Source organism: Streptopelia decaocto (assembly GCF_964273445.1).
Source record: "Streptopelia decaocto genome assembly, chromosome: 2".
NCBI lineage: Eukaryota > Metazoa > Chordata > Aves > Columbiformes > Columbidae > Streptopelia > Streptopelia decaocto.
In genome coordinates, this window is record NC_138655.1 from 72801657 (window position 1) to 72827376 (window position 25720).

At 41.4% G+C, this 25720-nt stretch overlaps 1 protein-coding gene across 1 annotated transcript in view; it reads left to right on the forward strand.

Annotated features, from left to right (window-relative positions):
- COBL (cordon-bleu WH2 repeat protein) overlaps nucleotides 1–25720 on the forward strand; it is a 169064-nt gene that overhangs the window by 30344 nt on the left and 113000 nt on the right. Inside the window, 1 exon segment of the mRNA XM_082044127.1 lies at nucleotides 17247–17453. Coding sequence (XP_081900253.1) covers nucleotides 17247–17453 — 207 coding nt within the window.

Genomic DNA, 25720 nt, shown 5'->3' on the forward strand with positions numbered 1-25720 from the left:
CGGTATTTGGGATGCAGCCTCACCAGTGCCGAATACGCTGGGACGATCAGTTCCCTAGTCTTGCTGGACACGCTATTCTAGATGCACACCAGCATGCTGTTGGACTTTTTTCATCTCTATTAGCTCTTCACTGCCACAGTGTCTGAGCACTTTGCTGTAATATATGTGTTGCTAGAGAAGGAGAAACTGGATGAGCTGGGAGAGCTGGAGGGATCTGCCTGCAGCAGAGAAATGGATGGTACCTTGCTGTCCTGCAGCCTGTACTTGTGCCTCAGCTGCCGATTCCTGGGCATGTTTCTGCGACTGGAGAAGGCAAATGGAAAGTGAAACTTCTCTGCTGCTTCATTTTAGCCAGTGGTGCCAATTATTAACTGTACCATGCATAACTGGCAAGGTGGGGGCTGTCAGGGCAGCCCCTGTGAGGAGTGGCTGGAGCTTCCCCATGCTGGACACAGCCATTTCCAGCCAGCTTCAATGGCCCCACCACAGGCTGAGCCCCTCAGCTACAGGTGGGCGCCTCGAGGAAATCCTGGCTAAGAAAGGGCAGAAAAAGCTGAGATAAGGGAGCAGTGAGGCCAGTGCTGCAGGTGGCACCATGACTGAGCTTGTAGCGTCCTGAAGGGACTGCAGCCCATGGAGGAGGTGGGTGAGGAGGAAGGCAAGAGTGAGGAGGAAAGGATGGCGGGAAGAAATGGCCCCTGCACTGCCCTTGCCTCACCTGTGGGACCGGCATCAACCCAGCTGGTTGCTGTCGGGCGCTGTCAGGAAGATTCGCCTTTCTAGTTAGATGTACAGGCCTGTACATGTGTTTTTTAAATGCTCTTCTGCTTCAGTTTAGGAAAATACTTGGAAATACGTAGCCGTGTTTGGTCTTCATATGTCTGTGTCTTTTCTTCAGACTGGCTGAAGTAAAAACTGCAAAGCAGTTAAATTAATTAGCTGTATACGTTGCTTGTTAAATAATGCCAAATGAAGCCAGAATTAAGATTCCTGTTAACATTAGTTGTTTCTTCTTTCAACAGTGAAGATGTTTAAGGATTGACAAATTCCTTTATTGTATGTATATGCGTAATTAAACTGCAAGTGCACACTGCTTTTCTACTAGACACCAATTTCTCTTGGGTGTGTATTTGCTGATTCAAGGGAAAGACTGCTAAGTGAGGTTAAGGTTAGGCTATTTTATTTTTACAAAGTGTTTCTTTAATATCAATATCATACACAGATTTTTTTTCCCATCCTTAACCTGTCCCATCCTTTTCTGCAGCAGAAATTAAAACCAATGTTATGCTACATACTATTCTCTCATTAACCATATAAGTATAGGAAGTATTTCCTTTTTTTGTCTTTCTGTTTCAGATTTCTTCTCTCTTTTTAGTGCCATCTACTACTACCAACTATGCAGACTGAGTGCTTGAAAAGGGTGTGCAGAATTACTTTGTAAGCCAAACCCAGATATTTTCAATTGTTCAGGCTCTTCCAAGTTTAAAAATAAGTGGTTAGACTTGTTACGTGACACCATTCATATATGTTTAATTTAGTTGTCATTTGGCAAGACTATCGACATGCCAGGTATTCAGTGAAAGATTCAACTTTTAATTTATTATTTACTTTGAGAGAGGTAGCAGTGGTGAAATGCTCGCTCTTCCTACCCCATCTCTTTGGACCTAATCCTGTGGTCAAGGACATCTGTGTATCACAGATTATTAAAAGCATATTAAAAGCATAGCTTGCTTTTAACAGCAGCACGGTCAGGAAAATTGGAACAAGGTTGATGCATTAATAAGCCTTTGGATATTGACAGGCAAGTGGAACTGCTAACTAGTATTTTGGCTAATCTCTGTATGTGTGTGTATGAAGACAGGTGTTTGATTTACTTGGGGTGGTTGTTCTGTGTTGCTGCTTCTGTCAGGCTTATGTCAGGAGGCATCTGCTTCCAGGCTTTCATTTGCTGCCTCATTAAAAAGACCAAGAATACATTATCTTTGGTAGCAGGAACACAGCTTTTGACGCTCACAGGCCAGATAAAAGCTTCGGTGTGTTCTTTCATTGTGTTTATGGACCTAGCAGACCAACTGCTCTGTCAAAAACATCTCATGCTCCTGTGAGGATTTGACATTGACAGTATAGTCAACAAATGACTCCACAGTGCATAAATGCCTCCAGTGTCTCTTTCCGTAGCTCCGAACGTGGGCGGTGATGACACACTGATGGTCTCTCATGCAGTTTCCTGAGCACATCCCTCCCTTGCTGGCTGATCCCATTCCCTGGTGCTGTGAGGTAGAATTTAGCCTGCTGGAAGGCCTGGGGTGGCTGAAATCTGGATTGGAAGCATCCTTGCTTTCCCGGTAGCACTCGGTGACATCCTCCCATAGAGCAACAAGGAGCGATCAGCCAGCTTTGCCCATGCCTGTGTCAGTAGATGTCTCTAATAATTCTTTATTGAAAGAACTGTAGAGGAGTATCGTATCAGAAGTTGCATAGAAAATATAGTGATGCTGCACAGAAGTAGCTGAATATAAATAAGGAATGCAATTTATATAGTATTTAGTCCTACTTCTCATCTATCACCCCTGGCAGAAAGAATGGCATGTAGCCTGGTAGCATTCTGTCTACATCAAATACATATGCATGGTATTGTTTGGGTAAGGGGAAAGCAGCATTTATGTGCTCTATGTCCTGTGAAGGTGAGAAGACGCCTCTGCTCTCATCAGTTACAGTATGCAGCAGCCATGAGTGTGGAATGTTTTTTCCCTGAAAGGGGAGTGCAAGAAAACATTACACCCTTCCTGCACTGGTGCGAGCAGCCCATGCTCATTCGGCAGCATTTATCCTGAAGGGCAGGGGCTGGGTGAGCTTGCAGGAGTAACTCAGATGGCATCACTGTCATTTCTTTGGGATTACAATTAGACTTCGAACACAAGGTTCACTGGTGGGTGGTGGCCTGTGGGAAGAAACTTGGTGGTACTAGTGCCTGTATTCCTGCTGATTCCTCTGCCTGCTCTGGTTTTGGTTACACCCTGCTTTTCTGTTGGGTTCAGCATTCATTCAGCAGCTCAGATGGATGAATGGTCCATGGAGCTAAGGCTGGTGGCTGCTTACCTTCCTGCTCCAGGATTGGGTGGTAATGATTCATTGTAGGCAGATGTGTGTGGGATTAGGCACACGTACTCTGGCATACCTGAGTTAACTGAGTAGCCTGCAGAGGAGGTTTTGGTTTTTGTTGCTGTTAAGAAACAAAAAAACCCCAACTTTAGGTTTGAGTAAAGAAAGTTACCAAAGCTTTTGTTGAGTTCTGTCAATGTATGAACCCCACAGCAGTACCGTTTTGGGATATGTCATGGGCCTGTGGTAGCCCACTGTGTGTAAGACTTTTGCATGGTCTCCCATAGTAAGATGAAGAAGGCTGCCAGAATCTTGAAATAGAGCTCTTGTAATGACATGGATTTTAACTAACCCCCTGACCTCTTGAGTAGTCTACCTTTTGAAGGTAGAATTTTTTGGGGAAAAATATGTTTTATTTATATAAACCAGTAATCGTTTTTTGCTGCAATTTGTACTATAAGAGGGGGTGCGAGAGGAGGAAAACCTTTTATATATACCTTTGCTTTGGCCTGTATTTCAAACATGACAATCAAACATTATAAACAAATCTTACACTGGAGGTTATTACTTTTGCTTCCGGAAGTGGGGAAAAATATGCTTTTTTTTTTTGTTTGTTTTGTTTAGTTCCAAAATAAAGGGCAGCATTTTTTTCTGGAGGATCTGTCAGCTCTCTATTTTTTGTTGACATTCAGCAACTTGAAATGCTGTGTTTAAATCTATCAGCTCCCTTTTTGCTATCAGTGCTTCTGTATTCGATGTGGAAAACCCATGACTCAGCTAGGGAAGTGAGACCCTTTGACTTTTGTTTTGGTAGATTTCACTCGTGTTTCTCCTGCCTTGCTGCTTTGCTTGGGTGCAGTTTGTGTTGGGCTCAGTAGGAGTTTGTGAAAGAACCTTGCTCTGTAATCTGCATCCAGGATTTTCCTGGCCAGGAAAGCCTGATAAATATCGGAGAGGATGCTAGATCTGCTATTGGTGGAGTGTCCTCATCTCTCTTTGGGAAAAATGGTGTCAGCACATGTCAAGTGAGCAACTGTTAGGCCCTGGCTCAGGGACTGCTCTCTGTATGCTGGTAATTTCACCAATTATCACTATGCCACCGAACTTCCTATTTCAGGGGAGGTGACCAAAGATGTTGTGGTGTGGCAGTTCTGACTTTATCTTGTGTCCTCAGGTTTCCTTGACCTCTCTGACCGATTTTAGAATCGGAAATGATACAGGGTGGTAATATATGAAGATAGGCTTGCTTGCTTTTTAAATGTTTAGGGTTTTTTTTAATCTCAGTATTTTTATTTATTTTTTAATACATTAGTTATATTTGATACTTTCTGTTTTCAATGAGATACAGTAAGAACATAAGAGAGCTGTGCCTTTGCAGATCTAAAAGGCAGCTGGTTGGATATCTAGGGTAGTACCACGCAGTTGCTCTCAGCATCCCAGTGCTTCTCTAGGTGCTGTGCTTCTGGTGATCAGCTTTGTCCTGGTGCTTGAAAATTGTGTTCAAGCTGGGAGAGGAAGCAAGTGGGGCTGTTAACACAGAGATGAAAGTGAGCTCTGATGAGGTTCTGCCAGGCTGAAAACTTGGCTTTCTGCAAGGTCAGTGGCAAATCTCCCATTGACTTCACTGAGTCCAGGATTTCTTTGTTTTGATTTTTATTGTTAAACCCTTCCGAACTCTTCTGTTTTCATTCAGTGTTCCCAGGTGGCAGCTTTCAGATGGGACAGGCACCCTTGTTTCAGCAAAGTCTGCCAACAGGTTGTGTAGCCATATAATTCCAGAGTTGAACGTGATTTTCTTATAAGATGAAGTGTATTTGATTATGTTCTTTGCCTGTATTTTCTTGTATTTTTTTTTGTTTTTCACCCATTGGTTTGATTTCAGTGTAATTGACAGAGGGAAAGATAAGCCTGATATAAGTCTCTGGAAAGTTGGTGGCTGATAGAGAGGCCTTGTAACCACCCCATTCAGGTGATAGCTGCAGGATAAGGTCCAGAGTTGAAGACAGTCATTAAGTGCTGCAGAATTGAGAAAAGCTTCAGTGAGACTTCTAACCTTTTTTGATATCAAAATCAGTCCCGACAAGGAAGCTGAAGGAAATCAGATGGCATTAATACTGCTGGGGTTTTTTCTCTCTCTTTTTTTTTTCCTTTTTTTTTTTTTTTTTCGATGAGGAGTTTGAAATCTTTTGATTAAAAGACTGGCTCTAAATTATAAAGTGTTTTAGTGCTTGCGTTTGAGGTATGTGACCCTTTTGCCATTTCTAGTGTAAGTATGGCAGTTCATGTTATGAGGCAGTCTACTATATTCTGTTTCTTGTGTGGGTTTTGGAGGCTCGGCTCAGTTTGCAGCCAGCTCAGGCATGTTTACACAATCTTGCTGCCCCTGCTGTGATACCCCATCAATACTTACAGAGCAGCCTCAAGCATGTTTGCACTGGGTTATCTCTGAGTAGCATTTAAACCTCCCAGGTAGTAGACACCTTCTCTCTCATGGTAATGTTTTCTCATTTATAACAGGTAGCACCATTCCCATGACTTCCAGTCTGCTGGTGGGGATGATGCAAGGTATTTGTTGTACTCTGTAAAGTCCGAAGTGGCCCAGGCTCTTGCCCTGTGCCAGTGCCACACAGCAGTAGAACGCCCAGAATAATCATTCCTGATTTGAATGTGTGTGATAAAGAGGGAGGGTATTTGGCTGCTTCCTCTCCCATTTGATACTGTCTGGGTGTGTTGACATGCCTGATTTATCAAGATTTTCTTCATAGTGTGTTCTAGTTTGCATTGCATGGGGCTGTTAAGTGCTCAGTTGGTACCACATTCTTTTTTGTTTGGCAAGATTTAAAATCAGTTAAGTACCACGTGTGCCTACAGAATACATTAAACAGAATTTTAAATGGACACTAACTAAACAAATGTTTTTTGCTGCCATTTACAAATCTTTAAAACATATCTGTTCTTACTTGATAAATCAAGATCAAACTTCAGAGTCCTGCTAATCAGCTGTTTGGTGTTTCAAGTGTTTTTATCTGTGTTAACGTGCAGCTTTCATTTTCATCAGACTTTCTGTTTTTATGTTAATGTAGGCCTCTTAACTCCAGTGTAGAGCTGGAGCAGGGTTTATTACTTTACAATTAAGTTTATGGTTTGTTTTTAATAAATCAAAATACTCAAATTTAAATTTAAACTACCAAGTACTTGATTCCTGTGGCCTTTAGAAAGAAGAGAATATCTTAAAATTGAAAGCAAAATACATGTGGTTCTCATAAGAAATTTTATTAAGCGAATCAGCATCAGGAAGATACACAGAAAATCAGCTGAATCAGTGGGATTTCCTGATAAAGCACCAGTGGCATCCCATAAATATGGGGGTCTGACAACAGTTTAGACTTGTGTTGAAATTGGGTATTTTTTTATCTCATTGACACCACATATTCCCTTCATTAACCTTTTTAATATGCTGATGTATGTGATTTCTTACTTTGTGATGAAGTATTAATTAAAACCAAATTAATGCTAATTAAGGAGATGATTAAGAGAGTAAGGAATGTCCTGGCATCTCTGCTATTTTTCTGGAAGTGAATGTAGACTGTATCTCACAAAATACATCATTAGATCGTTTAGGGGATTTTTTCCCCACCTCTAAAGAGAAGCTTGTTACCCCCGTAGTTCTGGTGCTGGCTTCCTCTGTGACACGTGGTTTTCTACAGATTCAGAATTTACAGTATAGCTGTAGATTAAAAAAGAGAGTAGATTAGTGTCTTTGATATTGTAGAACTGGCAATGCGAAGTAAGTAAATTGTGTCTCCTTGTGGATCCTCAGATCTGGACTTATGAACACATAGGAACAGTGGGCATTGGACTTGGATGCAACCTTCCCCTCCCCACCCCAAAAAATTTGATGTAAGGTCAGCCGTGACAGGATCATGAGCACTTCTCCAAGGGCAAGTAAACTTGAGAGGAAGCACAGAGGCCTTCTCCCTTTTAGGAGAGCTCAGCGCTGCTGGAAAATAAATGGTTTCAGTAGGCCTCTCTGCCCTGCTCTGTGGGTCTCCTGCCTGAGACCTTCTGGCATGCAGCCTGGAAAGACTTAGAGTTAGTTGCTAGTGATTAATTTAAATTCCACCTAGAAACATAATTTATAATATTTTGGGAAGCCCTTTGGGATCTAAGGGGTGCTCTGGAACTGAGCCAAGATGCCTCTTTATTCTGGTCCACACCCTTTAACTTTTTGTCCGTGCCCTCCTCCTTGGTACTCTAGGGTGTGTAGGTTTTCTGAAGTAGTTGTGATCTTGCCACCAGATGATTTAAAACCTGCATCATGAAGGTAGATGGAATAACATAGGTTTAATTCTGGAAATTCTCCCTCAAGTACCACTGCCTGCCTGTTTTTGTGGGATCTGTTGTTTAAGGTGAATAGGTGAAATGAACTTGATTAGCATACTCCTAGAGCATTCTCGTTAAATGAGAAATGATGATCTGTCAGCTCACAGTTACATGTGTTAATGTTTGTGATATGTGTACTTATTTAAGGAAGTAATCATTCTAAACATAATTCTGCCCTATCTGCATATCAGGTGGACACTGTTTTAGGGCTGTTCATAGTTGAAACAGGTATTGGTGTGAATATTGATTTATAGTCATGTCAGCGTTTTTCTACTGAAGTGCCCACTAGCTTGTAAGTATATTATAAAACTAGGAATTAACACAGTGAATTGCATCAGAATTTCACTAGTTATGTATGTTGTTTTTCTCTGCTTATTTCAAAATGATTCCATCTTTGTGTCCCTTGTAAATAGACAATAAAGAAAGCATTTTACTGCAGTAGGGCCCTTATCTACAGAATCTTCAAGCCTCTAGAGTAGGGGTGTCAAACTCATTTTATACAGTCCTAAAATTACATTCAGTTCTTTGAAGGCAACCACGAGGCTGATGTGGCCCCCAGTGAAAGTGTGTTTGACACCCCTGCTCTAGAGAATGTTTCTCAGTAGGTGGTAGTGAGTTTAAAAAGTCTGAGCACAAAAATTGTCTGGGATACATTTGTTCAGTAATACAGTGTAAATGCACCTTGAATTTGAATCTTAATTGACAGTGCAAGTCGCCACAGGAGAGGTTATAAATCAGTGGTACTAAGCAGTAAACTGTTATATTTGTTTATTTAAATAGCCTTATTCAAAGCGATTGTTGGTAAGAGATTAGACTATACAGCACCTAGAATTTCAGGGGACATACCATACAGTGCGAGTATTTCTGAGCTAGCCTCAGCCTAGGGTAATCAGACCTTTAGTCACTGACCCCTCTACAACTTGTCTTCTCATTGATTTCGTGGTTTGCTGTTAATAAACATGAAGACTAATGCAATTATTGGGTGTTAATAAAACCTTTCCAGACCTAAGAGTGGAAAGAGCTCAACATGGAGTTGTGGCACCAGGCACAGGGGTGAGATCTATAGCATCCTCACAAAAACACAGCTGACGAGTAGCAGAGTGAGTGCATCTGAAGGTTGCCTGTTTGCCCCCAGTACGCAGAGGATGCAGTGCCAGCAGTGATTCCAGCCTACTTAGAAATACTCTTGGCTTTGTTTTCATGCCCGTGTTGTTCCACAGGTGAGCATGCTTGCTAAGAATCCAGTTAGCCAACAAGAACCTGCCTATAACTTCATGAATAATGCTGAGAAATCTCACTATTTGTCTCACCAGTTGTCGTTCTGACAGTTTAGCCATAGGGTTTGCCATCTGCGGAGAACTCAGTGTGTGGTGGCTGTCTGCATGGTTTTAGCCTCCTGTCTGCTGAACTGAGCATCCTTAAAACAGCTCAGTGGAGATTTGAGAGCTTTGAGAACAGAACAGAGTTCCCTGGCAGCAGGGCTTGGGCACTGTACAGTGCAAGCAGCAATATTCTCGGTGTCTATGTGTGGGATGTTAGCATAGATATTATTTTATTTATTTTTTTGACCACTAACTAGTGCCATTGTGCTTAAGCATCAGTAACATAAAAATAGCATCAATCTCTTATCCTATTTAAGCATACCGTGCAAAGTAGCCTGATTTAGTCACAGGTGGAGGAACTGGATAACATTTCAGATGAGCACGAGCAATGTGATGTTTACCTTAGAGTGTTATTATAATGATTATTATCATAATCATTATTTTTGCTCAGAATGGAATGAGACTGATAGCTCAGTACTTGATAAATGGAGAAAAAACAATGTGAATGTGTAGATAATGGAGGAAGAAGTTCAAAAATACTAGTGGGGATAGGATTGGATGACTGGTCACTGAAGGCTTTGCACTAGTGCGTTGCTGGTTCCTTTGCAAGTCACCGTAAGAGCCATTGCTTGGCAATCTTTTGATTTTGGTCAGTGTGAAACTGGCAGGTAGTTCTAGCTCAGATGCTGGTGGCTAAACATACTTATGTCCTAAAACGTAATTGTCTATTGTTTTTATCTGTGTTTTGGTTCATCTGAGTCTTCTCCTCTGGCAGATGTCATTGTGAGAAGAGCAAGGTTTCATCATCCCTACCTAGTGTACTAATTTTCTACTTTTGCTTTTCTAGACCAAATATTTTTGAAGGGAAGGCTTGTTACCCAGCCTCTGGTATGAATTGTTAGTGGGGTTTTATTTTGATCATATTTCCTGAACTAGAGTTAAAACTATTGATGTATATCTGACTCAGAGAAGCGATAGTACTGCAGTTTAGGATGGAGGAAATTAATGTTCCACTATAGTGCAACTCATCTGTGCTTAGACTTCTGTTTTTCTTTATCACCTGTTTCAGCAGATGAGGCAAATAATTACATACTGTTAGCTGCTCTCTTGTTTCATTCCTCTTTACTGATGGAGCTGCACATGATGGCACCGGCATGTAGTGTGGTCTTTGCCACACACTGAATGTGTGGGTGGTATCTCAAAAGTCCTGTGATACAGCTATTAGGCCAGACCTTGCAGTGCTTAATCAGGCTGTGTTTTCATTAACTGTAGCGGGCGTCTACCCAAATCCTGGGATTTGGCTGCTTTTAAAAAGATTTCCTCTAAGGCTTGTGTTTTATTTTGTTTTGGGAACTGATACAGGTAGATCTGTTAGGCTCCCTAGTGTGACTGCGTTTAGCAGATGTAAAGCATTTGTAGGCTGCAGCGTTGTTCCTTGATCAGTTGAAATCCATCCCACATACAGCTCCATCCTCGCTTGTGTTCTCAAGTGAGGGCTCTCTAAAGTAGCAGTGGGGTTAATTGGACTACAGGAGATTGGGTTGGTGAGCTTATGGCTTCTTCTGTCCCTAAAAAATGATTGTCACGAAACTGATATGTGAACTGCTTTTTCCTGAAGTTGTGCCAGGGGACGTTTAGATTGGATATTAGGAAAAAATTCTTCATGGAAAGGGTTGTCAGGCATTGGAACAGGCTGCCCAGGAAAGTGGTGGAGTCACCATCCCTGGAGGTGTGTAAGAGGCATTTAGACAAGGTTCTTAGGGACATGGTTTAGTGCTAGAGTCAAGTTATGGTTGGACTCGATGATCCTGAGGGTCTCTTCCGACCAAAATGATTCTATGATTCTATGAACTGGATCTTGAGGGAATGCTTCAGTGACTGGAAAGAGTATTAGGCTTTTATTGGAAGATAACATACTCTCAAACAAAAGTGTGGGTGATATATAAAAAAACTGTATTTGAGGATACATATATTAAAAATCTGTATTTGAGGATACCAGCCATAGGCTAACAAATCATTTGGCATTCTCACCAGAGGATGAGCTCTGAGTAGTTCAGCTGCATAGCATCAGGGCAGGACTCTGAGTCCTGGCCAGGTGCAGCTGTTTTTCTCTTGTTTGGCAGCTGTGCGATGCTTTGCAACCAACAGAGCAGCCAGGTCTCTGCCGTGGGTTGGGATATCTCAGCCTGTCCTAAAATGGGTCAGCTCTGGGGGTATGTCCCTGGTAGGAGTTTTTATAACAATGAGTTTATTCACTCGTACGTTTGAGACCGGGAAACTGCAGCACAGCATTTTTAAATGATCGATTGGTTAAGTTTGTGAAAGGTTTGAAATGAGAGATACATCATTAGGAACTAATTCCATTTGACTGTATCTTCTCACCTTGACTTTTGTTTATTTTTCTTTAATTTCACCCTTGGGCAAGCATGGTCATGCACTTCCATCTCTGCTTCCTCTTCTACAAATGCTCTCTTTCAGCTTGCTTCAAGTCTTCTTTTTTTTCCCCTGGCATTTAAACTTTATTTTTAAAATACATAAAGCTGTAGGGTCTCTCATCAGTAGAATCAAATAGAAGATCAAAAATATAATTAAATAACTTTAATTTCTTTGCCAAAAACAAATTATTTTTTCTTGTCTATTTTGGGTGACTTTATCATGCCCGCAAGGGAATAATTTTCATCATGTCTGTCAGTCTGATCTTGCCTTAGAAACTGAATGATATTTTAAAAGTAATACGATATTCAAACAAAAGTTTGGAAAAAGTGTAAAATAATTATGTACTCTAACACTTAGGAAATTTAAAATCTGTTTAAAAAAAAATATATATATATATAAAAAATAAAGTCACTTAAGGAACCCTAATGGTTTCCTGAACCATAACAATATGGGTTCAGTTCATTACATCTTAGTGCCTGCTGAATATTTCAGGTATTTAGAAAGTGTAACATTTTTGTAAATTATGAATGTTACAAAATGCTGTAAAATAATACTGGAAAAAAAGTGATTATAATAGTAGTATTTTAGACCTGTAATTGACTTACTCTTTGAGCCATTTAAAGGCATAAGTTACCTGTATTGCACATACTTGTAATGAGTCAGTGTATTTTGCCTGTGATAGACTAAGTAAACTTGAGAATGTTCTTGAATCCCAAAAGATCAGTGTAATTGGTTAATGTAATTGTTATAGATGGCAAGGTGGAATGGAGATCTAGTTCATGATGTAGGGTTGTCTGGTTGAACTCCTGCCTCTTCAGCCGCTGTGGACACAATCACACTCTCCTGGTTTCTGTTCTCCATCCTCGTGTGATTTGTTTAACTTTTGTTTTCCGTTTTCAAAATTATTGAGGTGGCTTTATGTTGGTGCCAATACGTTTGTATTTCCTTTACATTTGTGTTGCTTTGTAATTTTTCTGAACTGCCGTGTCTAGAAACTGAAAGGATTTTACTTACAAAGAGGGAACTTGGCATACTGTTAATTCTGATGTGGTGGGTGTCTTTTTCCCAGCCTGTAGTCTGGGTTTTCTTGCTTTGCTGTTAAACAACGAAGAGCGAAAAAATAAGTGTTCTTTGAAGGGTATCTGCTTCACAGGCTAGATCGCTATGCAGGAGTGACTTTTACCATGCTGTCTGTGTCTTGCTGATTTGGACTCCGAGCTGTGCCTCAGGGCTGGGTTTCTAGTTTTGCCGTTTATGTTGCCGGAGAGAGAGTGAGTGTAGGCACTCTTCTGCTTTTTCTTTCTTCTCAAAGAGCAATGCGCATAGATTTCCCCTCAAAAGACTGCAGGAGTGCAATCACCTGAAAGCAGAGAAAGTTTACTTCTCTGTTTCCTTTTTTCCACCCAAGTGACACTTTGTCCTGCGCTCATCACAGAGCACTCTCAGGTTAATTTGTTCCTCCTAATTATGAGATGGGGTGTACGGGGGAAACCCTCTGCAGCTGTTCCAGCCTGGTGCATTGACAAGATTGCAAACTGACTTGACTGTTTTGGAGGTTATTGCTAGTTATTCACTATATCAGAAATGAATGTTGCCCATATTTCTGCTATGTTGAGGGTTGGTTGTGGTTTTGTTGTTGTTTTTTTCCTTCATCTGTTTGTTTGGTTTTTTTGGGGGGGTGTGTTTGTCTTGTTTGGTTGCTCATTTTTTAAAATTTTTAAATGCATGGCTAGAAAGAGAATTGGCATAGAAAGAACTGGATTCTACAAGTCAGTGTAGTATGGAGTTCTTGTCAAACTCCTGCTGACATCTGTGGGATGAATTCTGCCCTTGTACCTGTTAAGTTGCCTTTGCCTTACAGGGCAGAGAGGATTCCAGATTCCAATATGGTGGAAATTTGTAGGATCACTTCATTATTCCCCCCCTGCCTCCACCTTTTTTTTTTGTGTGCATGTGTGTTAAACCTTATCTGAAGAAAGACAGTCTCTGCATAGCATTGCCATGAGGGTGGAAGTCCCAGGACCACTTCTGCTTGAGATAGAGATCATGTCTTTTCAGCATGGAATTGTAAAGTCCAGGCTGCCTCCTATTGCTTGGTGGTTATATATTAATGAAGTGTAGGTCCAAAGGGCTCGTGTTAACTTTGTCTTGAAGTTCTTAATCTGGTGAAGCTTTTCTTCATTTCTGTTGCATTTCTTCTATGTGCTGTACTACAGAAACACTGGTCGTGTTGGTCAGTTTGCTTTTTGTTTTTCCTTTCCCGTTTTGAGAAGGCTGATGCTGTTACTGAGGACAGCGCTGGTAGGTTATTTATGTATTCTGCCTAATTATTTAATCGCTGTATGCATTGTTTCATCTTACAGTAAAGTGAGATGAACTATTTTGAACCTTGGTAAAAGGCATTGTATATTTGTGTATTAGAATCAGCGATTTGTTTTGACTCTGTCTCCTTATCAAGGGCTGGACTGAAGCATTTGTGTAACGATGAGTGAATCACAGGTTTGAAGTGTTCCCGCTTGCAGCTTCATCCACAGACTGATAGCAGGTGGGGGGGCCTACCAAGTACCTCATTACTGAGCACACTGAAAGATGTTTGTGGAGAAAAAATCACTGTTAAGCTAAGTTTAGTTTGAATTTAGCTCACATGGAAGAATACTATACAACTTTTTAGTAGTAAGTTGTGTTTATAGTGTGGTAAGTACCCATGCTTAAAACAAGCTTTGAAGTCACACACTTTCTGTGTGCATTATTTTAGTGGAGGAACAAAATGGCTTTTATTATGGAGTGCTTTCATATTGTCCTTTACAACCATTGTAGCTCTGACAGAGAAAGCTAAATTCCTTTTCTGACTCGAGTTGAACAGCATTAACAGGCTTCTCGGCACCTTCTGGCTGCAGTTGCTGGGGCCTGTCAGAAAACAGCTGTTCCTGCAGGCTCAAGGTAGAGCTCGAGCTGTGGGTTTCAGTCCGCGGTTCACCGAGTTACTTTCTGCTGCTGAGATGTTTCAGAAAGTTAGCTAGGAAATGCAGATCTGTGCCACGGATCGCTCTGGAAATGTGAGCTTAAAAGGGGTCTGCTTCCACTGAAATAGCTGGATATCTGTCATTTGGAAATTGTTGAAAACCAGGCGTTTAAAGCAATCGCAGTGTTTCAAGAGAATATGTAGTCAGTACTGTGGAAAAGTTCGTATGAGGTCACCTGAACTGTTGCTAGGTTAGCGAGACTGTAGTGGGAATGTTTTCCCTTTTACTTTCTCCGATGTTTCTGAAGGAAACAGACCTGCACTGTCCTTTCTGCACAAAAGAAAGGGAGGGATTGTAGTGTCTAAAAGGCCCTGACTGTGTAATGCCAAAAAAAGAATATGCATTGTTACGTATTTTATGGAGGTAAAGTGGACATCACTGGTCGATGTATAGCTGATGCTTTTGATGACGTGATACCTGATTTCCTAATACTGTGCTCCCTACCCCAGCCTCAAGCAGTGTTGTACAAGGTCTGTAACTGCAGAATTGGGTGTAAAGGGCACTTAAAAAGTGGTCAGATAAAAATCACACTCCTGTTTCACAGCTATAAATTGGTATTAAGGTGTCTGACTTTGTTTGTCTGTTCCTTCATGCAGCTTATGGTATTGCTAGGGAACAAACACCCATGTATTACAGCATATTCCAAATTTACTTCCAGCTCCTTCATCAGCTTAAAAACTTAGTCATTCTTCACTTCTTTCCTGAAGTTTCAAGCCTGTTCAGTTTCAACTGGTTTCAGTTACATGCTTATTTTATTAGCATTGCTTTATTTTCTCTCGGTTTGCTGTGAGATCGGGGATTTGCAAATCCAGGTAAATCTTAGTTTAAAAAAAACTAGTTCTGCCAGGCTCAGGACACTTACCTGCTTCTTTCCTTCCCACTGCCTTTGGTACTTTGTCAGGAGCACTGTGTTGGAATTGTCCCCAACATTATAGGACAAGCTTTAAAACCAAAAAAGAAAAGCTTCTATTAAGAAATAAGCTGATGTGAATCTCTGTAGCTACTTATATTGATGCAGTTGATGTTACGGAGGGCAATAATTACATCATTTGTAAATTGATCCAAAGTCCTTCAGTGTTGCACCACATTATTATAAAGCAAGGTTGGCATGATCTGGATTTATTAAAAACTCCCATATCTCTCACCACCTGTTTACAAATAACAACTGTAGCCAAACATAAAGGGATCTGAGCAGAAGATTAATCACAATTTCTTTGTTTTTCTTTTATAAACACTGAAGTAAATGAAGAGTTTGGTTCACAGACATATAGAAGGTAGTTAAACAATAAAGCCTTGACCTTATCATCACCTCCATGGGGAGGAGCAAGTTAGTGACTGATGACTGTCTGACTCATGGGGTGTATGTAGGATAAAAATCGAATGTTCAGAGAAAATTTCCCATGGAAGAGAAATTGCTGTATACTAGTAAATACAGCAGTAGGTCTCACTGCATATTTGTAGAGAATGCCGTTTGTTATGCACAGAGGAAATGAAAGGAAGTATCTGCATCACCACTGATTTTAGAGTGTCCTGCTGAGTTCTCACTGCAATGTGCATTTTCAGGGCGATGTAGTGATTTTTTGCACGTTGAGACATGTTATAGAAATTGCTGGTCAAATGCAAATATTGATTAAAAAGTGTAGAGCATTTGGATTGTTTCTGAACTCTTTTTTTTTTTTTTTTTTTTTTTCCTCTGCTAGGAGCTTACATTGGTAATTCAAACTGTATATTTAGTCTTTTCATTTGTGAGAATATGGTTTGTCTCTAATTAAAGAAGAATTTGGTTTGGTGTTAATCCTGTTCAGTTTTTAAATATTTTGTTCTTTTTCCCTGAATGCAGTTTTGCCCCTGGCTGAGCGAACCACTAAGCTTTGCAGGCTTTTAAGAGTTAGAGTGCTTTTTCTGTACTCTTATTTTCTGGACCTCTGTTTATGTTGTTTGCAGGGTGAAAATGATGTGCAGAATCATAATCTCTTCCTCAACCCTAAAAACAGTCAGATTAAAAACTGCAGGCAGTAAGCCTGGGTAATAATTTCTCTGCAAATATTTTACTGCTTTTTACATCTGTTACACTAAAATCTGACTTAAGCTAGGCATAAATCTAGTCAGAAGAGGTCACCGGGTTATTAATCATCAGAATTAATCCTTTTAGACATGTGCTTGGTATGAGGCCAGCTATTCAGAAGTCAAACAGTGCACATATGTTACTTATCTGTCTGGTAGTTTGCCAGTGAAGTAAACTTCGAGTTTGTGATGGTTTCCTATCTCTGTAAAGTACACTGCTTGTTTGGTGCACATTGATGCAGATTTTCTGTGTGTCGGCTATGGAGCATAGCCTGCTACTGAAGAATGAGCTCTCATCAGGGTGCTTTCAAAGAGCTATAGTCTCATAGTGTTGCATGGTAAGAAGTGATATCATTCATGGTTGACCTTTGCATGGTGCTTCCCTATGAAGTTCGATGAGCCAAATTTAATACTAGTTACTCAGAGCAGAGGAAGAGGCAATATTTCAAGTAGAATAATATTGTGGAACCCAAATATAGCTCAATGAAACCTCAGCCTGCCTCCACTCCTGCTGTTAGGACTTGGAGGAAACATTCATTTATGTAAATACGACTCTTTTCTTGAGTCAGGTCTGGACTGGACCCATCATTTCTGTTTCTCTCTTCTTAGGAGCATGCTTCATACTCGACAGAATAATGATTATTTCACTTCCTAATCATGGAACCGATTCATCCCCTGGGGCACGGAAAGCAAACAGTAGGAGTGCATCGTTAAAAAAATAGCTTATTTTGAGAGAGGAGGTAAAAATAAAATGCAACTCCACTGAAAAGTTTCATGATAAAGAAAAATTACTTGCATTAGGGGAATGTTTTAAAACAATCTGAGATTGTGGCTGAAAGAACATAATTTCTTGTTAACAGGTTTATACTTTGCTTATGAGAAATTATTGATTTTCTTCTTGTTTTTATTTCTCAAGGAGAAGAATGAAAGCTCGCGCTCCTCCTCCACCAAATCAGCCTTCTGCAGCAAGTAGAATTCACAGTGAGCACAAGTCACCTGAAGAGACAGCTGTAGTTTCTGATCAGAACCTTGTGAGCATGAAAGAGAACATGATAAACAGATCGGTGGACTTCACAGTTATTTTACCCAGCGGGTTGGAGCAGAATTGCACAGTACAAGGAAGGTAAGGCTTTGGTTAGCTCCCACTTTCTGGAGCCCTCTGTTCCCAGTGGGGTGCTTGCTGATATTAATGTCTCCCTTTCTGAGCTGATGCGGTTCCTCTGCCATGCTTCTCTCTGCATTTTAGTGAGCTGTTGTGCCAGAGAGCCCCAAGAGCCATGTTTAAAGGACCCTCTCTGCTGGGGCAAGAAGGATTTAGCAGCTATTGTGTCACTCTTTTCCCTATGGGTCACCCTCAGCATGTGTATGGAACCATCTCTTCCATGTAGTGCCATTGGGCTAATCTCAGATTATATCTGCTCTCATAATACACAGGGGTTTTGGTGCAAGGGAAGTAGGTGCTGCTGGCAAACAACAATCCTGATAGTGTGCCTGTCCGGGGTCATACTGAGAAGCAAGCTCAGAAGATGAATGATTCATCACATTTGCTGCTAAAAGGCTACTACCTAGTGGCCATTACTGAAACCTGGTGGGTCAGATCCTCTGACTAGAGTGCAGGGATTGGTGGCTACAGGCTGTTAAGAGGGGAACAGGCAAGGAAGGGAGGGTGGAGGGGTTGCCCTCTACATCAAGAGATGGATAGAGTGTGAAGAGCTGTCTCTGAATAGCCATGAGCCAGTTGAAAGCTTATGAGTAAGAATCAGAGACCAAGGCAACAAAGGAAACCTTGTGGCTGCCCAGTCACGGGGAGACTATAGATGAAGTCTTCTTACTCCAGCTGCAGGAGGCATCTCCGTCACAGGCTCTTGTCCTGCTGGGGCACTTCAGCCACCCCAACAGATGCTGGAAAAGTAGCACGGTGAGATGTAAGCAATCCAGGAGTGCACTGAGGATAACTTCCTCAGATAAGTAATAGACAGCCCTACCAGGGGAAAAGTGATACTCGATATCATGGTCACCAGTGCAAGGGAGCTAATTGGTGACATCTAATGGAGGCAGCCTGGACTGCAGTGATCACATGCTCGTGGAGTTTGCAGTCCTGAGAGATGGGGGACAGGCAAAGAGTAAAGTCAGGACCCTGAATTTTAGGAAAGCCAACTTCCAGCTCTTCAAGGAGTTCATCAACGGGACCCACTGGGAAACTGCCCTCAGGGACAAGGGAGCAGAACAGAGCTGGTAGATCTTTAAGGATGCTTTCCATCAAGCACAGGAGCTGTTGATCCCCAGGTGTAAGAAATCAAGTAAGGAAGGCAAGAAATGGGCATGGCAGAGTCAAGACCTGCTGATCAACCTGAAGGTCAAGAAGGAGATGCACAGGCAGTGGAAGCAGGGACAGGTGTCCTGGGAAGAGCACAGGGACACTGCCCGGTTGTGCGGAGATGGAGTCGGGAAGGCCAAAGTGCAGCTGGAGCTGAACTTGGCAAGGGACACGAAGAATAACAAGAAGGGCTTCTACAGGTATGTAAACCAGAAAAGGAAGGTCAAAGGAAGCGTAATCCCCCTGATGAGCAAGACTGGTAAACCGGTAACAATGGATGAGGAGAAGGCTGAGGTTCTCAACAACTTCTTTGCCTCAGTCTTCGCTGGCAAGCTCTCTTCCCACACCTCTTGAGTGGAAAATGAACTGCAAGACAGGGACTGGGGAGCAAAGACCCTCTGACTATGAGGATCGGGTTCATGACTGCTTAAGGAACCTGAACATCTGTAAATCCATGGGATGTGATGAGATGCATCCCAGAGTCCAAAGGTAATAGGCTGATGTAGTAGCCAAGCCACTCTCCATGGTATTTGAGAAGTCATGGCAGTCAGGGGAAGTCCCTGGTGACTGGAAAAAGGGAAACATCACACCCATTTTTAAGAAGGACAGAAAGGAGGACCCTGGGAACTACTGAGCTGTCAGCCTCACCTCTCTGCCTGGGCAGATCATGGAACAGATCCTCCTAGAAATTCTGTTAAGGCACATGGAGAACAGAGAGGTGATTTGAGAACAGGCAGCATGGCTTCACCAAGGGCAAGTCCTGCCTGACCAAACTGGTGGCCTTCTACAATGGAGTAGCTACATCAGTGGACAAAGGAAGGGCTAGGGATGTTGTCTGTCTGGATTTCTGTAGCCTTGAACATGGTCCCCCACAACATCTTTCTCTCTAAATCGGAGATGTATGGGTTTGATGGGTGCACTGCTTGGTGGATGAGGAACTGGCTGGATGGTTGCACCCAGAGAGTGGTGGTCAATGGCACAATGTCTGGATGGACACTGGTGACAAGTGGTGTCCCTCAGGGGTCCATGCTGGGACCAGTACTGTTTAGTATCATCAATGAAATAGACAGTAGGATCATGTACACCTGCAGCAAGTTTGTTGATGGCACCAAGCTGAGTAGTACAGTTTACGTGCCTGAGGGATGGGGTGCCATCCAGAGGGACCTGGGCGAGCTCAAGAAGAGAGGTTATGAAACCTTATGAGGTTCATTCAACAAGGCCAATGCAAGGTCCTGCACCTGGGTCAGGGCAACCCCTGGTATCAATACAGGCTGGGGGATGAAGGGATTGAGAGCAGCCCTGTGGAGAAGGACTTAGGGGTACTGGTGGATTGGACATGAGCTGGCAATGTACATTTGCAGCCCGGAAGGCCAATTGTATCTTGGGCTGCATCAAAGAAGTGTGACCAGCATGTCAAGGGAGGTGATTCTGCCCCTCTACTCTGCTCTGGTGAGACCCCACCTGGAGTCCTGCATCCAGCTCTGGAGCCCTCAGTACAGGAAAGACATGGACCTGTTGGAGAGGGGCCAGTGGAGGCCACAAAAATGATGAGAGGGCTGGAACACCTCTTCTGTGAGGAAAAGCTGAGAAAGTTGGGGTTGTTCAGCCTGGAGAAGGCTCTGGGGAGACCTTATTGTGGCCTGTAAGAAAGGTGGGGTCAGACTTTTTAGCAGGGCCTCTTGTGACAGGACAAGGGATGATGGTGTTAAACTAAAGGAGCAGAGATTCTGACTAGACAAGAGGAAGAATTTTTTTACAATGAGAGTGGTAAAATACTGGAACAGGTTGCCCAGAGAGATGGTAGATGCTCCATCCCTAGAAAAGTTCAAGGCCAGGCTGGACGGGACTCTGAGCAACCTGATCTAGTTGAAGATGTCCCTGCTCATTGTAGGGGGGTTGGACTAGATGGCTTTTGAAGGTCCCTTCCAACTGAAACTATTCTATGATTCTAAGAACTTGCCTGCATAAATATATTGCTGTTGTGTAGACAGCAAAGCATCTGCTGGTATTTAGGAAGCCTTTTCTATGTGAACGTGTATTGTTTGTTTCCACAAGAAGAGAGGTTGTCCTTGTCACTAGGTACAATCAAGGGCAAATGATACTGGAAAGGCATTTTTGAGATGAAATTCTTCACCATGGGACTTTTTCCTGCTCTTCATTGTCTCTGTGGGAACTGTTTTGAAAGAGGAAGACTTCTTACTTTAAGAAATAATTTGGAAGAGTTTTAAAATATATTCAATAGTATGATGAAACTGTAGGAAACAATGTTGTGGTCAGTAGTGGTTAAGAAACAGTAGAAAGTGATGATACCAGATCAGGAAGATTATGTAGATGCCTGTTGATAAGTCAGGGCCTCTGCTTATTTTGTATTTGGGGTTTGCAGTAGTTAGTCTGCATTCCTGTAGAACTACTCTTCTCGGTCTGATGTATTAGTCTGTTTTGACTGTTTGTGTATTTTGATGGCTGAGGAGGATGTATACAGCAGTGTGTAGTGTCTGGTGCTTCATTTTTCCCCCTACTTTTCTTGTAGAAATTAGTGTTCTCTTAGCCATTCTCAGGAGACAAGTGCAACTTGTGTGGGTCAACCCCAAAGCCAAACTGATGGTAAAGATTTTAAAGGAAAGCAGTGCTTATCAGAGCTCTCAAGTTACATATTTAGTGATCGAGTTTTTATGGGGAAATTTGGACTTAATGAGAGACGGAAGAGAATAGACCTGGAAAATAGAACAGGACATGAAACTCATTGGTCATTAGATCTCATAGAAAGTTGATATTTCAGTGGCAAACACAAGCCACCTGGGAGCTGACAAGAGGCTGATCTTCAAGTAGCATTTTGTATAGAGAGGTACGTAATTGCCATATAGTTAGAAAATATTTTCCCTCCAAAACCAAAACAAAACAAAACCAGCCAACCAAACAAAAAAACCCCACCCTCCAAAACCCAAAAAACAAAACACAACAAACAAATTAAAAAAAACCCACCAAACAAAACGCTCCAAAAGTACTACAAGACTGGTAGTTTAATGTGACCTTTTGAAGAATGTACAAGCTACAGGAGCAGAGAATAAATGGAAGATCCCTGTACAATAAATATTCTGTCTCTCACACAGATGTTTATTATTACTACCATTGCTATCACATACACGGAGCCTGAGCATTTTATTAGAGACTTTAGTTTGTAGACTAAAACCTGAAAGAAATGTCGAAAATTAAACCTTAGACATTTTTGTGGGGTTATTTATATTACCTATATTAAGCACTCTACCCAACCAATTAGTTCTTGTCCTTGTTCTGTGAAGGTGCCCAGTTTTCTCTATTGACTGTGTGACAGGTCTAGGCCCCTGATTTAGGCAGCAATTGAATTCCTGGTTGTGCTAATCTGAGTATCACCAGTGCCTAACCTAGGTAGTAGGTGTTCTCCCTCAGGGCTATCTTGAACACTTGAGGTGGAGAGTGAGTGACAAACGTCAGGCACTGTGTCCATGGTTAAGTCCACCCCTCGATCATGAGCCCATTTATCTGTTGCATCCCGTCCTTGATGGCCTGAAGCATCATGGGCCCACCAAGCTAGAAGTTCACCTTTATGTTGCCAGTCCAAATCCACCTCAGCTACTTTAATCTTAGCAGCCTGATCTGCTTGCTGGTTGTTTCGATGTTCCTCAGTGGCTCGACTTTTAGGCACATGAGCATCTACATGACGAACTTTTACAGTCAGGTACTCTAGTCAAGCAGCAGTGTCCTTCCACAACAAGGCAGCCCAAATAGGCTTACCTCTGTGCTGCCAATTATTTTGCTTCCACTGTGAACTTTAGCTCAAGTACATTTAAAATCTTGAATAGTTGTCAGCGCAGAGGTTGTGGGTGGCCAGTTGTGGGAAACTGAAGATTAAGGAAACTGAGGGGAATAAATAATCCTAACAAGTTATGAAGTAAGGAATACCCTGTAATGCGCCCTGCCTTACAGTGGCATCAGTCTGTGAACAGACCTGGCATGTGCTGCTGTTCTTTCTGACCACTGGAAGGTGAAATTTTCTGTTTACATTTTTAAGGATGTGGAATAAAAAAAACAAGTCAAGAGCAGTGGAAAGTTTTAGGGGATGAACTGCCTTAAGACTCCAGGTTTGGGTGAAAGCCCAAGCTGCTTAATCTTTTTGCATTGTTTTGACATTGCAAACTGGACAGCTACGAGGTACAGTGATACGCAGAGGTAAACATTTAATGGTGAAGATACTGGATTTAAAACAAATGTGTTTCTTTTAGTTTGAAGGAAGTATGGGAGCCAGTGCAGGTAATAAATTATTTTCCCTGTTCACTCTTTTTATCTACGATGATAAAATGGAAAGACATTTCAGAAAAATTCTGCTGTTGTTTACACTGCTATAAATCTTCAGTATTTTCGATGCCATCTTAAAACTGCGTTCTGCAAAATCTGCTTTTGGGTACCCTGGTGATGTAGCTTTTCTCGTGCAGAAAAAATTTACAAAACCTTGCCCGGGGCATCATCATAATGAAAAATGATTCTGCAATTTCTGCAGTTCACAGTGCAGTGAAGTATACTAGAGGATGTTTGAAAATGTAACTGTTCCAGTTAATTAGTATCACTTAAGGTTATTGTAAATGAACCAAGTTAAAAGTCAAAATTACCTCGTTCAATTTGTTTGTTGTATGTAAGCACAACAGCATGTTGTTAATTTTACTTTGTTCTCTATATAGAAAGTTCCTATAAGTATCACCAAGAGGGCAAAAAATTCTCATTGTCTTGAAAGATAGTTCAAAGAAAAAAAGAAAGTGTGTGCTATTTTAAATTATTTTATTGGAATCTGGAATTTTAAAGTAGATTTATTAATAGAAATTAACTCAAGGTGACAACCTCTTAAAGAGTTTATTGCCATCTTGTAACACACAATTTATTCGAGATTTTGAAAATACGTAGTGCAGATTTTAGAACAAAGTTGAGTCCTTAAGAAGTGTGTGCAGCAATAGAATGGTATTAAAAAACAGTTTTCTTTTTTGACATAATTGGTCCCTATCAACTCTACTGTAAGACATGTAAAAGTGTTCATGAAAAACTGTTAGCCTTCTCCCCCTGAAAAGGATTATAGGATACCCCACAAGTAATTTATATTTCTACTGTTGTACGAGCACTAACTGATGTGCTGAAAGGATGGGCAGAGCGTTGGCCACTTTCTTATTTAATTAATATAGACCTGCAGCAGATCCACACAAACTGTTAGCAGGTCTGATAGAGGCAATGGCTAGACATTTAAAAAGAAAATAAGTGGAAAAGCTCACAGGAGTTACCAGAAACCTTTTCTTTTTGTGATTCTCACAGGTAATACTTTCAGTGGGTAACCTGTAAATAAATGGATCATGCATCTGTCTCCGTTCACACTGAGTGACACTGAGGAAGATTTCCTGATTAACAAAGATACAGACATTTAGTGTGAGCACCTTGAGAAGTCAGTAGTATTTGAAATACATTGCAGAAAAACTGGGATGTTTGAAGCTAAAATGATATTTGGTTTGGAGTTGTCAGCACGTGGATGACCAAAATGCAGAAGAGTAGACTGAACAGTAGTTACTCCTGCTGTTATCTTACATGGAATCATAAAATCATTTTGGTTGGAAGAGACCCTCAGGATCATCGAGTCACAGAATCACAGAATCGACAGGGTTGGAAAAGACCTCAGAGATAATGAAGTCCAACCCTTGGTCCAACTCCAGTCCATTTACGAGATCATGGCACTTAGTGCCATGTCCAGTCTCAGTTTAAAAACCTCCAGGGACGGTGAGTCCACCACCTCCCTGGGCAGCCTGTTCCAATGCCCAGCAACCCTTTCCGTGAAGAATTACATGTTACACAAATTCTCTCATCCAGGTGATGCAGAGAGAGCAGAATACTAGAACAAATAATAAACTAGCTGAAGCTGTAGTCATGTTCTGCAAATACTGGAGAACAGAGCTCAGTGCAGAGCATAAAGCTAATGTCATCACAGAAAGAATATTCTCACATAATTCTCAGTAAAAGACTCTTAAGTTATATTAATTGTCGGCTTGCAGTTCAACATACAAAACCGTGTCTCAAGAAAGACTGAAGGTGTAAAATTAGACCAGGTTGGCAAAACATGAGAGAGGTGTTGTTAGAAGAAGATAAACAGGGCACATATAGCAAAAGGGTTAAAAATGTGCTTAACTAAATACTAAATAGGGGTCAGGTCAAGACTAGAGTAGCTCATTGTAGGCTTTAAAAAAAACCAAACCTAGAATAATTTTCAGAATAATTTAGGTTGGAGAGGGAGGGGCCACTGTAACTTCCTGCTTTAACTACCTGCTCAGAGCAGGTCTCACAAGAGCAGGTTGCTCAGGGCTGTCTCCAGGCAAGTTTGAATACCTCTAGGGAGGAGGTTTCCAAACCTCTCTGTTCCAGGGCTTGACCATCCTCGTGGTGAAAAAAAATGTTTCCCTGTACCTAAATGGAATTTCCTATGTTGGCACTTGTCTCTTGTCCTCATGCTGTTCACCACCAAGAGCCTGGCTCTGTAACCCTGCAGGTTGGTACTTATAGACAGCAACAAATTTCCCTTCACGCTTCTCATATTAAGGTTCAACAAACCCAATCCTCTGCCTCTTCTTGTGTGTCATCTTGATGTTCCTTCTGTGGACTTGCTCAATTATGGAAATAAAGAGCCAAATATGCATTAGCAAAATAAGGAAAGAAATAGAAAGCATTTATGAATATCTGTTTATCATGCTTCCTTTACTTCTTTTGATGCAATTTGCTAATTAGTGTATACTTTTCTGGTTGTGTAGGAAAACTAGTATTTTCATAAAATGCCTGTTGTACTTCAGAGCATAAGAAAACAATAATGATTAATGCTGGTTTTTAAATGCAGATAGTCAACGTGTCAGAGACTTGAGGTCACCCTCTTTACACTACTGCTTTTCTTTTCCAGTCATTTGTGTCTTTAGATTCCTAACGAGTGTTTGGCATTGCTCTAAATAAAGAAGATTCTTTCCTCCAGTTTGAGATTTTTTTAATGTGCATTTGTAGCATGAAAGTAGAAGGTAATAGTC